Source organism: Phalaenopsis equestris, unplaced genomic scaffold, assembly GCF_001263595.1.
Source record: "Phalaenopsis equestris unplaced genomic scaffold, ASM126359v1 Scaffold234031, whole genome shotgun sequence".
NCBI classification, from domain to species: domain Eukaryota; kingdom Viridiplantae; phylum Streptophyta; class Magnoliopsida; order Asparagales; family Orchidaceae; genus Phalaenopsis; species Phalaenopsis equestris.
The window spans coordinates 1,584-17,310 of record NW_018251958.1 but is presented as its reverse complement, the minus strand read 5'-3'; the positions used below and the strand labels follow the sequence as shown (position 1 = coordinate 17,310).

Below are 15,727 nucleotides of genomic sequence, written 5' to 3'. Positions count from 1 at the left end.
GGTATCGTCAGAATGATGTTGGAGTTTGGGTCTTCCTCCCATGAAGAATGACGGCTAATGCATCCATCTGGTCATTCCCAATCCATCCATTGCACAAGACATCATCCATCATACCCTGATCAATATAGATTGAACTATCTCTTAGGTGGACAATAAAGTCATTCCTGAATGGTAAAAATAATACCTATATAGTTTCATTAATAAACACTTGTGATGAAACGACCAATTGAATGCAACTTACTTTACAGGGTATTGTGACAAGCACTGATCAATTATTGTTTACATTTCCACAGATATCAATGCTCGCCCCGGAAAATCTACGTGTCTCTCGGTCAGTGAGGACTACACATAAACAAAGCAATCAATAAAATCAAATGAAATAAACTACATATAAGAAATTAATCCAAATTAGGTTAGAAATATCGATGTTTCAGATACGTCCACTACAGGTGGTATCGGTACATGTACTGGAGGTACATATACTACTAACTGCAAAGATGTTTCAATTATTGGAGAGATGGCAGCAATATCAGGCAGTTCTGGGGTGGCATCAGTAACAGCAATTGGTTGATCTGAGGTGGCAATACCAAGTATTTTCTCTACAATCTCTGAAATTTGTACATGTGTTTTTTTCTAGAGAGCCAGTAGTGTCGTCATCAGTCTTTATTTCATCGATAGATAAAATCTTTTCAACAACCTCTGATGTTTTCTTTCGCTTATATTCAAAGGGTGTGAAAGGGGAGCTCACAACCTTCTTCCTACGACTGCGTCGACCCTTCACCCTATGCAATAAGTTCAAAATCAACTGGGTGGGGGGCTGGGCAGGTTCCTCAACAACGTATGGTATTCTAACAGGAGCAGAGGGGGGCTGGGAAGATTCCTCATCAACATGAGGGGTTATAACAGAAGTAGAGAGGGGCTGGGTAGATTGCTCATCAGCATGTGGGATTCCAGCAGATACAGAAGGGGAGGGGGGCTGAGCAGATTGTTCTTCAGCATGTGTGACTACAACAGGAGGGGAGGGGGGATGAGAAAATTCCTCGTCAGTATGTGGGATTACAACAGGAGATGAGAGGGACTGGGCATATGCTTCTTCTACTACTATGTCAATATCAGCATTGTCAGTTTTATGTTTTTCAATTTTATTCTGTAGTTTCAACATCTGGTCTTGCAGACCCGAAACTCCTGTATTAAGAGTCCCTCGAAAATCCCTGAACCATTTCTCTTGTTCTTTGATAAGATCAATTAGTACTTTGAGGTTATTATTCATTACATTGAAAATTGGTACTGGGACACTCTTCAACGGGCCCCATATCAAATGCTACGGAAGGTTCTGATCTAATCTCAGGCTGAGGAATTTCAGAAACATCAGGAAGTCCCTCATCTGGACTGGCAAGAAAATTTTATTCCTCCTCTTGTAGGTCCAAGAATTTATCATTGACCTGCAAGACATTTCAGGAAAAAAAAACCTTAATTACTATTCTAAAAATAAGTTATTCAACAACATTGTAAATGACTGGTTTGTTCACTGGCCAGCCTTTTAAAGGACACATCTATTTTCGAAGAGTTCAAGCTAACAGTTGTTGGCCATCTCAACATCCTCGGTCTGGCATCAGCATTGGCAGGCGTTACCACAGATGTATGCTCAAAAAACCAGAGCTACATAAAAGATACATAATATTGAGCACAAAAGATAATTAATAAACATTAACGATGTTCAGGTTCTACAATATGCTGATCGTAAGCAAATAAAGAAACCCATTTATGTATCCAATCGGCTTGTTCCTCAATAATTTGATGGCCACTGCATTGATTTGCTCTATAAGAAAATCACAGAGCGCAGTCGACCAATTAAATGAGGCAAAAGTCTCTATGTTCTCCCCAAAGTTGTTAAGTCCTTCGGGTACACTAAAATTACTCAAGCAAAAACATAGATTAGATAACAAAAATTTTATAAACAATTTAGCAAAAGGGGTAGAAGACCCCCCTCTTACGAAGTCCAAAATATTGTTCCTCATCTGTCGGGCATCCACGCCACAAGACGAACATTTACTCCACTTTGGCACTGCATCTTTGTTTGGCATGCCAATTAGGACAACTTCATCGGGCAACAACCGCAACTCATTCCCTCTAATTTTGAAAACCATTTTATCTTGCTGCCAACATTGCAAGATCTGAAGTGTCAAGACATTCTCTTGCGGATATGGAGGGAGGTCGAAGAACTGTAAAACATTCATTGCTTTGAGCTCATTTCTGGTATCCTCGGATATTGAATGCCGCACCTTATCCAGCACATATCTAACCACAGATGGTCGGCATATACAGCTCATTGAACGTGGGTTCACAACCCTATAAAAAAATAAGACAATGCAACAAATATCAGATGTTATTCTGGTGTGGTTGTATTATTATGTTATTACGGTATTATTGTGGTAATATTTTGATGGTATTATTTATGTAGTACTATGGTACTTTTACGGTAATATTGTGGTTATATTTCGGTGATGTTATTAATGTAAAACCACGATATTATTACGAAATTATTATGGTTATTGTTTACGGTATTATTTGACTTTATGGGATTCTTAAGGTTTTGTTTGACTTTATGGCATTATTAGGGTTTTATTTGACTTTATTATTTAGTATAAGTCAAGTTTTGTATACAAAAACAACATTTTTATTAAAAGAACTGCATTTTATTTAAAAGAACAGCAGTTTATCATCATAATAATCACTATTACCTTGAAGAACCATAGTATTGTAAGAAGAAAAAACAACCAAGAAACCCTAATAATCACTATTTAAAATAACTGCATTTTATCACGGTATTATTTAGAAATGCATTTCAAAGAAGAACTGCATTTAGAAGAAGAAAAAACAACAAAGAAAAAAAATATTGCCTTGTGAAACCCTCTTCAGTAACCTTCTTCTTACGATCACTGGTTTTTTTCTTGGATTGCATTCTTGAAGGCTCATCTTCGGTTTCAATTGTCAATCGCTCTTCAGCTTCCACTGTCATAGGGTTTTCTTCGATTTCCATCTCAGAAGGCTTGGCTTCCATCTTGATCAGCTGAACTCTAGCGGTGAACTGAGAAATGTACTTCGGCCGGCGAACAAAGACTCAAAACCCTAAACAAATGGCGAATGACAAAAGAGATGGTGCGCCTATCGGTTTTTCCCTGGAGTTCTTTTTCGATAGACGTTTTGTATTCTGTTCTTTCAATTAATTTGGGAAGTATCAAGCAGGAGTATAATCGGGTCCCACATGATATAAAAATATTAAAATTTCAAGGAACCCTCAAATGTTACAATAATACAACCATACTGATACTCCACTAAATTAAAATATAATAAAGCAACAATAAAACCACAATAATACTGCAGGCTACAAAAAAAATTTATCGCGGAGCTAATAACATTAATACCACCATAATAAGACTCGAATAATACCATAATACAACCATAATAATACATCACCTCGATGTTAATAAATAGATAAGTTAATAGTACGCCAATCACTCCGCAATAAAATAATATATTACATAACGAATAATAGATAAATAATACTCGAATAATTCACTAATAATACCAAAATATTACAACAACTCGAACAAGCATAACGATACATATAACAATAACCACCGTTTAATACATAGTATGCGGCAAAAGGGAGGCCAGGTCGTTGGCATGTAGATTCAGCTCCAACTTTGTTTGTTAAGCAGTCGAAAAATCATTCCCATCTATGGTCAAAGGTTGATTGAGAGGAAGTTTCAGGCTATTTACACATCTAAAATTGATCGAGTTATATAATCTTATGACAATGGTTATGATGTGATTTGTATTAAGTAATTCAGGTAATGGGTTAGCTAAAATGTGGAAACAGAATAAAATGCTATTGCAAGTTATGTTGTTCTGCACTTCTTAAGTCTCATGTGACTGGTGTTCCAACTGGTTCACCTGACAAAACATCATTCACATCAGACTTAAGAAATCCAGAACATCAAAACTTACAATTACATTTTATTCTATTTTCACAATTTAGCAAACCCATTACGACTTACTTGATACAAATCACATCTTCAGCGTTGACATCAGATTATATAACTCAATCAACTTTAGATGTGCGAACCACCTAAAACTTCCTCTCAATCAACCTTTGATTATTGATGCGAATGATTTTTCAACTGCTTATCAATCAAGATTATATGAATCACAAAATAACTCCATCTCATTGCCTCCGAGAAATCAGGAAACTCTCCATCAACTAAAATGAATATTACATTGCTCACAACTTTGTGTTAAATGGTTCAAAGAATAGTACTTGGCTTGTTCGCCCATCTTCTTCCTTTCCTACATTCAATGATTTAATTTATAGAAATACAAATAAGATAATAGTAAAATAAGTGTGTCTACTAAGGCTCTGTTTGGGGCAGCTATTGATTATTTATAATCTGCTGATAAGCAGATTATTCTGATAATCTGCAGATTATCAGAATAAGCTGGCTTGCTGTTTAAGGCAGCTTATTCAAAACAGCTTGCTGGGAGCTATTGTTGAATAAATGACCATTTTGCCCCTGTTTGGTTAAGTTGTTGGAACATAACTGAAATTAGAACAAAAGTATATAATATAGAACTCAGAAATCATCACAGATCAATTCAAAAGATAACATACAATGGGAAATATAAGAAAATAAATTAGGATCAGTAGCTCTGGAAACATGAAATAAAGAAATAATCATCGCCGGAAAAAGGATGGTGAAGATTGATTTCATTCGGCTCATTTTTTTTGCTTGTAGAGATTGTAGAGAGAACATTAATTTAATTACTCATTTCTTTGCTTGTAGAGAGAACATAATTTTAACTTCAAGAAAATGAGTATAACTAGAAGAAAAATGAATTTCAAATCAACTGACTTCACCATTCGACTAACTTCACCATTTTTCAAATCCAATTACTCCTTGTTGCAAATATACCCTCAGAACCATTCTCCACATATCCTATTTATAAGCTACAATGCACGCATAATGCACAAGAAATTTACATTAGTTGCACACAATTCTTATGTATCTAAACTCACACCTACTTTACTTCTACGACAAGCAGGGGAAACGAATCAAAGAAGACGAACTTCAAGGATCGTAGGGGAAATGAATCAGAAAGGAAAATCCAAATGGAAGGAGAGGGATATCAGGTATACCTTGCGTCGATCCTGGAAGGGCGAACTGAGGGAGCAAAGGAGCGGAGGAGATCGATTCTTCTAGAAAGGCAAGCGAGGGAGATCTGCGAGGAGGCGAGGCAAGGGATCTGCGATTCTCCCTGCGAAGGAGCGGAGGAATGCCAAGGAGATTTGTGATACTCCTTTCCGCGAGCCAAGCAAGGGATCGGGAGGGAGATCTACGAGCCGAGCGAGAGATCGGGAGGGCTATTCTTCAAGGAGGGTGAGCGAGATCTGAGGGCAGCGCTGGAATTGTTTCATAATCGCAGAACTGATACGCGGGACTCGGGTAATATCCAGCTTGCCAGGATACGAAGAAAAAAACGATAAGATAATGCCGCGACACGAATAATTTGGGGCCAACGCCATATTCAAACGAAAAGGCGGCGTTTTCAAAATGCCGTCGCACCCTTATAAGCTACCCCAAACGGGCCCTAAAACAGCAAAGACAATAACACCATAATCACATGATAATAAAACCATAAAGCCGCAACAATAAAACTCTCTTCAACAGTACAAGAGCACAATAATAAAACCATAATAATACCACAATAACTCTATAATAATACCAACATCCCTTGCTAAAAAAAAATAACACGAGAATACTGCAAAGATAATACCGTGGTAACACTATAAATCATTACCCCACAATAACATCATAATCACACGATAATAAAATCATATAGTCGCAGCAATAAAACTCTCTTCAATAGTACAATAGCACAACAATAAAACCATAACAATACCACAATATCCCCACAATAACACCAACATCCCTCGTTAAAAAAAATAACACGAGAATATTACAGCGATAATACCGCGGTAACCATATAAATCATTACCCCACAATAACACCAACAGCAAAGACAATAACACCATAATCACACAATAATAAAACCATATAGCCGCAGCAAAAAAAGTCTCTTCAACAGTACAATAACACAACAATAAAATCATAATAATATCACAATAACCCCACAATAACACCAACATTCCTTATTAACAAAAATAACACTAGAATACTGCCAAGATAATACCGCGGTTACACTATAAACCATTACACCGACCTAAATGCAAGTATAACATAAACAGTTACAACGACAACAACTTTGAATAAAATGAAAACCATTAAAGTAAACTCCGATAAACCCACATAAACAAATTGCTAAACACAAGTAGTAATATGTCAGATCTATACCTTAGACAATAAACTAAAGTAATACTATTAAATCAACTTATTAAACCTCCGATAAACCCAGACAAATGCCAGAAGTATCCATAAAATCATCAAAAAATAAAACTTATTAAACCTCTGATATACCTCAGATCTGGATGCCCTTCTCGTTGACTTCGTCGAAAATATTCTCAACGAGGCTAAACTCGCACAGATCTGGAAGTGGTTGTCGTTCTCTTCGTCGGCAGAGCAATCCTTTTCGGCAGCTCCAAACCCTAAAGTGCAAAACTAAAGTGGGGGGAAATCGAAAAATGACCTTATGTATTAAATTTTCGGGAAAAAGGAGTATCGGGTCGTGTCGGACGTAAAAAATTAGAGTTTTTAACATTAATAATATCAGTGGGGCTGGATTCCACGTGGCCATTTTTGATTTAGTACCGCATATAGGAGTTCATGTGGTACACGTACCGAATAAAAATTCAATTTCCAACATCTTGAAAGGATCAATAAGTAACGGCTCCAGATAAGTATTTAATAATTATAAAAATGTGACATGATTGCAAATACCCATAAAAAATTTAAAGAATTTTAAAAGGCCAATAAAATATTCTATATTGATTTTTTTTTTTATTTTAGAGAGAGCAATTCAATGCAGGGAGTCTTTATGATCATCCAACACAGCTAAACTCCAGCAATTCTTATTTTACAAAAAAAAAATATCTTACATAAACAATTATTTATAAAATTTTTTTTGTCAGTATTAAAATCTTAAAAAAAAAGATATTATGTGATTGTTCCATCTCAGAAATAAAATGATCGAACGAAAAGACGCTCAAATTTTAAAAAAATACATGATAATGTTGTTTTTTTTTTATTAAACAATTTTTTTATATTATTCTGTAGCTATCATACAAATAATTAATAGTTCTAATCAAACGTCTGTGTTACTTTATTTCATCTTTTTTTTTAAGTCTGTTTTTGAGTCAGTATTAAAATCCTGATTCAATCCTGTTTTGAAAGTCTGTAGCCACCACTTGTTCACCATCAAATAAAAAAAAAAAGAGAAAAAAAAAAAGGTAATTAATGATCTATTTTTCTGCCCCTATCAAACTCTGTTGAAGGAAATAAACAAAGAGGCGGAACACAGTCCTGCAGTTAGTCATTCCGTCACTCGTGCTCTGTTTCTGCAACCAAAACCATTCGTCTTCACCGAATCAAAGCCCATGCAACGAAATCGTATGTCCCTTTTTCATTTTTCTTCTGTTTGTTATTTCTTTCTTCCATTCACAAAACCAGTTAGTCATTTTTTTTTTTTTTTGTTATTTCTTTCTTCCATTCACAAAATCAGTTAGTCATTTTTTTCGTGGGGAAATTAAGTATCATTATGGAAAAAGGTGAATCATTTGGAAAAATATTTTAAAATGGGGATTTTAGAACACTCATTGGTGAGAGAAACGAGTGCCCGTCCGCGGGAAATGAGCATCGTTCGGGGAAAGTAAAGTAACGTTTGGTAAATATTGACTTGTAATCTAACTTTTTGTGCATGTATAATGAAGACCCGTTGCCCGTTTCAAGTTTTAAGATTTTTAGTTAACTTTTTTTTTTTTTTTTGCTTCCCAACAATTGCTTGTCTCATGACACTGATTAGCTGGTCTCTTAAGACAGTTGGGAAGACTGACATTTTTCCGTGCCCCCAAACGTGGGTTGACGTTGGGAGACTGTTTGATTTGGACTTATAATCACTTTAAATAATATGAAATTTTGAGCTTTAAAAAAAAACCTAAAACATCACTCATTTAAATTTTAAATGACCTACAAACTTGAGCTTTTAAAATTTTAGGCTCATAGGGTTTTAAAAATCAAAATACCAAGGACCTGAGCTTTTGAATATCTAAACTCTTAGGATTTTAAAAATTTTAAAATTCTGGACTATTAAAATATAAACTTTCAAGGCTTAAAATATTAAGATTTTTATTTTAAAACTTAAGCTCGTATATCTGAAAATATTTCAAGAATTAAGCTTTTCAGACTTAAGCTCTTGTGGCTTGAAAATCAATTCAGAACTAATTTTTTTTTTTTTTAATTTAGGCTCTTAGGAGGCAAAAAAATAATTCAAATATGGAATTTTCTTAAAATTTAAAATTAATCGACATCGGAGTCACAATACACTTATTAGTAAGTGGAAAGCAGACCTTTTTTAAAACCTGAAATCATATACTTGTGCAAATACTGTAAGCGCCAAATGATTTCAAAATTTATAAAAGTCTCGTAGTTATCTCCTAAGCTAAATGCAATACCTTGAAATGTCAGTCCACCTATAAGACTTAAGATGAGTATCACTTGAGACACTTTTAAACTATGTATACATTAAGGTATCTATATAAATTAATCAATTACACATATTTTCAAAAGCCTGTATGTGCTCTAACTAATATATTGAATAATAAAAAATTAGTCTCGAGAATATTGTGCGGGCTAATCAGACCACCTTATCTATATAGGGAAGGGTTGTGAGTCCCACCACAAGTCTGATCATTCTCTTGGCACGGACTGGAGTTGATAAGTCTAGCAATTTCGAAATAAACATCCAAATCTTATAGATAATAATTCACAAGTCCAAATCACAAAGTCTAATCCTCTTTCTCTTAAGGACAAAAGTCAATAAGACTCATATCCTAAAAGTCTAAACTGAAAAAAATTAACTGAACTCTTCAAATATAAAAACTTTAAATGTTCGATTTCTTGATGATGGTTTTGTTGATATAAGATTTCGACTAGAGGGGTCAATCTCATAAATTAAGATTTACAAAATAATCAACTAAAACTCAAGTTAAAATTAATCACTTATAAGACTTAAAACAAGAATTCATCCGTCCTCCACAATAGTTTGTTAAGGGTGACAAACTTTTGATTGATTTCAGCTCATAAAGTGTGAATTTCATATTAAATATATCAATATATATATATATATATATACAAATAAAGTAATTACTTGTTAATAAGGATGTGTCCTGAGTCACATCCCTCTATCCGTGAGGATCTACTGCTAAATGACGCAACAAAATAGCAGTTACGATAAGAGCCGTATGACCTAGTGGTTGTTGTCAAATCACACCATTATGTTACGGACACGATTGTAGCTTGTATATTTCCCAACGACTTTCTACCTTTTGAATTATGAATCATAAGGGTACAATTGATTAACATAAAACATTTTATTAGCTAAGGTTGACTTAAATTTATCCAATTTGATAAATATCCAACCCAAATCTATAAGAAAACCTTGGACGACGCAACTCATAGCTGCTAACAAGGATTCTTCTGTCAAGTTAAGTCAAATACCTCCGCTAACTAAGTAGATCAGAGACCACGACAACCCGGGATAACAGAACCATGGGATGTTGATCTGGTTTCATCATCATTCCCCACTTATCTGCTTTAAGCTTCAAGTGATGAATTCTTCAACGTAAATGCTAAGCTCGTTATTACTAGATGTACAATTTTTTTATTCTTAATGACTAACATAAATTGAAAGTGCTCTCTCGTTACTAGGAGGGGTAATTAACTTGAAGGGTTTGTGCCTATGGAAAACCTCATTGCAACCCATAACTGCTGAAAAGAATTCTTCTGCTATATTGGATCGACTACCTCCTCTGACAAAGTAAATCAATGAATACAACGACCCGAGATGACGGAACAATGGGATCTTGATTGGGTTTCGTCTTCAATCCCCCTCCCCCCAACCCACCATCAAATCTAAGCTTCAAATGATGAATTCTAGAACTTAAATCCCAAGTTCACTACTACTATATGTTCAATTTTTAATTCTTAATGACTAGCTTTAATCGAAAATGCTCTCTTATTATAGGGAGGGGTAATTAACCATAGTGGCTTGCGTCTATGAGAAATCTCGAACCCCGCATCAAAAAGTCCTCACAAAATGAGAGTGAAATCTCTAGGTAATGTCTTATTTACAATTCAATTTATCTTTTGAAACATTTTGTTCCTATTTGACCCTTTTAAACTCTCTCAACAAAAAAAAATGAATAAATAAAAATGCAAAGAGTTGTTCTGGAAGCAGTTGTTAATTTTAGGAGCCCACATCACTTTAAATGACCTCTGTCTCATAACAAGTCAACCCAGTTTAAATAATGTTGTTAGATGAATTCCAAGAATAACCCAAATTTTATTTATATGAAACAATTTATATTGTCATTTATAAATGATTAAATATGTTGTTCAAAATTTCTATTGCTAGAGTTGTTCTGGAAGCAGTTGTTAATTTTAGGAGCCCGCATCACTTTAAATGACCTCTGTCTCATAATAAGTCAACCCAGTTTGAATAATGTTGTTAGATGAATTCCAGGAATAACCCAAATTTTATTTATATGAAACAATCTATATTGTCATTTATAAATAATTAAATATGTTGTTCAAAATTTTTATTGCTAGACATATAAATGCACAAGCTTAAGCACTAAATACTGATTCGTTTTTTCATTTAAAATACTGATTTTTCCTTAAAAAAAATAACATAAATTAAAAAAAATTTATGAAAACATTAAACACGTCATAAGATATCGAGAATAAACTTTTTCATTCCTACAATCATTTAAAGTTGTCCAAACTACACGAGTAGTCTACCTTTTGTGTTGTATATAAACTTCTAAAGTCTGTAAAACGATTCTAGGCTACTTGTTCAAATCATTACTACCAAACATATAATTGGGTAAGTTCAATTATCCCTCATATGAAACGTGGTTCATGTAATATTTAGCTTTAGCATATGGAAAAATAACAGTATGCTTCAATGAGCCTTCAAATTCCTACAAGCTGTTATCTACAGAACTGAACTTGCCATGAGTTTGATTTACACACATATGTTAATTTATAAAGTCCACTCATAATAATTTGATGAAGCCTTGCCATTGTTAATTCAATAGAAGAAAATAAAAGTGCAACTCAGCAACGCCTTCTCTCAATGGCTGAAGGGACCAAAAACAACCACTGAATTATGGCCCCCAATGCCAAATGAATTCGAAATAGCTGTACAATAAAAGACACCCCAGAAGCTGGCTCAGTCAAGATAAACTTAAAAGAACCAAAATTCTCATATCAATAACTTAATAAATAAAAAAATTAAAAAAAAAAACATTTTTGTTAATTTAAAACATACCAACGTGTACTTCATGACGCTTCTTCACTTTAGCAACAGTGTCAATTGTCACCTCAGGCTCCAAATTCTGCATTACATGAAAAACATCTCGTGAATTTAAAATTAAATTGGAGTAGAAAACTTGAGAGCGAAGAAAGATGATACATCTTGGTTAAGAGTAGGATGCAGCCAGCCCGTGCTAATGGCTTTGATGGTAGCGATAGCTTCTAAGCCCCCAGAAGCTCCAAGGCAATGCCCAATCATAGACTAATCAGACATTAAAGTATATGCTTTGAATAATCCTCAAAAAAATATACTGTGTTGGCTGAGAGAAATTATTTTATCAGAACAACTGATGCAAATCAAGTGTCCAATAACAGGGTTGTCATGTGGCACTGTTATTGGACACCTGACGCAAATTTACGTAGGTGTCCCGATACAAAATTTGCTTACCTTTGTCGCGTTCATTTTAATCTCGGATATGCTCCTGAAAACTTTCTTAATGGCACGAACCTCGGCTAAATCTCCGGCGACGGTGGATGCTGCATGAGCATTGATATAATTTACCTGTTCATTTTTTTAAGACAATATATGGCCAGTCTGATCAGTATCATTTTAAGCTAATTATTGGGTCTAATTTTATATGTATTATGAACATTTTGCTGCACCTCTTCAGCGGAAACTCCGGCATCCTCTAAGCTTTTTTCGATGCAGGAAGCAAATCCAAGCCCGTCGGATCGAGGTTCAGTCATGCGATGTGCATCACAGTTTATAGATCCTCCAAGGTACTCAGCAATTATAACTGCGTCCCTTTTCATTGCATGTTCCAAGCTTTCCATGACCTTAGGGATTCAGATAACATGTTAAAATATTTTGTCTTTATGATGCAACTGTTGGAAATTAAATTTGATTTAAATTGGGCTTTAATTAAGCCCATAATTTAGAAGAAATTTTGGAAAATTTTAGAGACTCATTTAATGAAGAAAGTTTTAAGAGGATTCTAGATATATTAAGGGAATAATTTAAAAATTCTACAATATGCAATAAATGACTTTTGTAACGGAAAAATCTTCTAGTGAATCAATAGTAGTTATAGGATTGCAATGTGTTTGTGCAATCCTGATTGAGGTGTCAATAGTATAATAAGTATGCTAGTATTTGAGTTTAGTATCAAAAAGAATTAAGAAAAGAACGAAAAAAATAAAATTGAGTTTTTCAAGCATTTCTTCTTCTCTTTTTAGCATTCCTCCTCTTAATTACAGCAGTGTTTAATCATAAGATGTCTTTTGTGAACACGACTCGAGACTTAGAGTCGGGTGGAGGAGGAATAGAGAGAGAGAGAAAGTAATTAGGCTAACTACTGTAGGGGAACAAGAGAAAAGTTCCTTTATTTATCTTTTTGGCTCTAATTTATAGAGGCGTATTAGTATAATTTCAGAAAGTATGGAACAGTTATGGAAACCGTCCTTAATGTGATTAAGTATGCTAATTATATATCAAATATGTATTACGATTTGAATTTGAATTTGCATATCGAGGTAACTGACTGGTTTACGCATATTAATTCGGTCGAGCGGGGTGACCAATCGGATAGCACTTACGGCTGTCGAAGCAATGAATCGGTCGGCCGAATAGCTACGGTCGGGCACCCTTGTAAGGAGCCTCTAGGCAACCAGGACTGCAAGCGTGCTTTGCCAATTAGGTCAATTGTCATAATATGTTGATTGACTTCGACTGAGTGGTCGGTTGTTGAATGAATGTTTTAGATCATGCTCCTTTGATTTGACGCCTCAATCATCCGGCCATTCTTTTGGGTAGTTGGATTTCTTTGAAATTCATGTCGGCAGATAATATGTATACATATTACTTCCTTAAGTTTTATTGCTTCCTGAAAGTGGCGTCTATGATAAGGCTAGAGAAACTATTTAATAATCAATGATGCTAAAATCAAGGAAATCAATGTGATAATTAACTTCTCTTTGGATTTTGTGCTCAATGTTCTCTATAAATAGAGTCGTAGGTTTGGCAGGCTATCTATTGTCGTCATTTTTTTTAGCTAATCTAGATGCATCATGGCTGATGGTTCAAGCTGAATCACTGAAGATGCTCACCAAGGCAAGCTACGGGTCTACGGTCCTTACAAAGAAGAACAAGGACAAGAAAGGGAAACAATCAAGGCACAAACCTTCGTCGGCTAATCAAGTCCACTCATCTGAGGGTCTTGAGGTGCAAATGTCGAAAGTTCCTCATTTGGTGGCTGCAGTCCCAGAGTCTTGCATGGTTGAAAGAGCTGAGAACCATCAAGTTTTGCTTGCTGAAGGGCCCAAGGAAAGTGGAATGGAGTTGAGGGGAGTGGTGATCACCACCTCTTCTTAGTCGTCACTGCAAAAAGGCGAAGGTACCTCGCCTCAAGAGAGAGAAAAAAATTTTTGATGACAAATTCCTCAATAGATAGATTTATGTGTACGTAAAGCTCTTGTTGGTAGTTGACAGTTTTTAAGGTTTCTTGACATTATTCTCTTGCAGATGAGTTTGAACGAGTCAGAGGATCGACAAGGCGGTGGGCAACCAAAAGATGTTGTGCAGTATGTTCCTATCATGGTGGCCAGTCTACAAACTGAGTTCAAGGGAATCCTACCGTCAATCACCTCAGAAAAATAGTAGTCCCGACCCTTTGCCTGCTACCGACCTTGAATAGAAGCAACTAGAGTTGCGACCGTCTCGCTCTGGAGTTATGGATCGATAGACAGGGGGCCTGTGCCCTTGGCTCTGACGGTTGGTTCTTTGGAGGGAGCGGCAAGAGGTCCATCCATGGATTTTGTGTTGGAGTTATCAACCCATCTGACCACCATGGGTTCGAATATATCAACCATGCAGGCAAAGGTTGACACCTTGCAAAGTTGTTGCACGAGCTGAGGGAGTTTCACGAGTGAAATTCCCTAGGCAAGTTCAACCAAAATGAGGGCTGGATGGATCAAATTAGATTAGTTCCATCGATGATCCTCCAAAGGTTAACTCAGAAGAGGTATGTTCTATCTGAGGCCTTGGAAGACCTATTCATAAAACACTTTGTTGTAAACTTGTAATAATGTTATTTGAAAATAAAACGAAATTTGAAAAAAATTAAAATGATGTTTATTGTGACACTTATCATTATGAGACGTCTCATTTTACGCATTCGTCTTATAACTAGGCCAGGGAACCACTTCTTTTTACATTATGTGTCCTAGTTTCTTTCTCTGCACTTTTGATCTTCCTTCTCCTTTCTTCTCTTGATTTCCTTCTATTCTTTGCAAAGGCTCCAAAATATTTCCCTACCCTCTTTGGCTCTGTCAAGGGTAACGACTCTTCATTTTTTTACGGAGAATGAGGTGAAAGAGTTGTAGAGCAAGTATGTTCTCCATGACAACGTCACTCTTTGAAGTTGCAAGGGTTGGCTTGAGTGAAAGATTTCGTGGGCCGGGATCTGGTCTTTTATCGAGACCAGTTCAAATATGGCCTCTGGTTACCTTTGTGCAACAAGCTCCGAAGTGTTTTTAACTTGTACAAGGCCATCCCAGCACATGTAATACCAAACTCAGTGCCGCTGTAATAACCTTCATCCTTTGTTGTCATCGGGAGCGTACCTGTGTTAGATCGACTTTTTAAAATATTTTTTCTCATTTAAAGTTGATAAGAAGGGCTTTGCCATGTTATTGGAAAGCAAGGAACTCCACCTACTGGAAGTGGAGAACAAAATAAAAGATTCAAAAAAGAACTTTCTAGTAAGCCTTGCACTGGTGCCTGGGGGATCCGAACTGAGCCTTCAGAGCGGGAGGTGTACCGGCCGAAGTCTCTTCCAAAGAGTATGAAATTTTGCAAGGTGATGTTAAATGGTCTCCCCCTCTCTGTTCCACAATACATCGCTGACCAGAGGAAAATATGTTGAGATTTTCATACCAATTTTATACTGTTTTATATGATATTGCACTTTAAAGAAAGGTATTTTTGATGTTTTGTTGCAGGAATGATGAAATAGGGTCATTGGAGCAAAAAGATGCAAAAAGGAGCGAATTTTGGAGCGAAAATGGCCAAAATGTAAACAATTGAACTAGGGCGCCGACGACGTCATCGACCCCGCCGACGGCGAGATTTTCCCGAGACTCCAGAATTAATTCATTAAGAAGGTCCGCCGACGGTGCCC

The 15,727-nt window shown here is 35.7% G+C and overlaps 1 protein-coding gene across 1 annotated transcript; it reads right to left on the bottom strand.

Annotated features, from left to right (window-relative positions):
- Positions 1 to 11,138: 11,138 nt before the first annotated feature.
- On the bottom strand, positions 11,139 to 12,386 carry LOC110038819 (3-oxoacyl-[acyl-carrier-protein] synthase I, chloroplastic-like; the record flags this gene model as incomplete). Its single annotated transcript, XM_020743728.1, is given in 5 exon segments — positions 11,139 to 11,435; positions 11,566 to 11,632; positions 11,710 to 11,811; positions 11,998 to 12,111; positions 12,213 to 12,386. Coding segments are annotated over 5 exon segments (525 nt in total), but the record flags the coding sequence as incomplete, so codon positions are not given.
- Between the last annotated feature and the right edge of the window lie 3,341 nt (positions 12,387 to 15,727).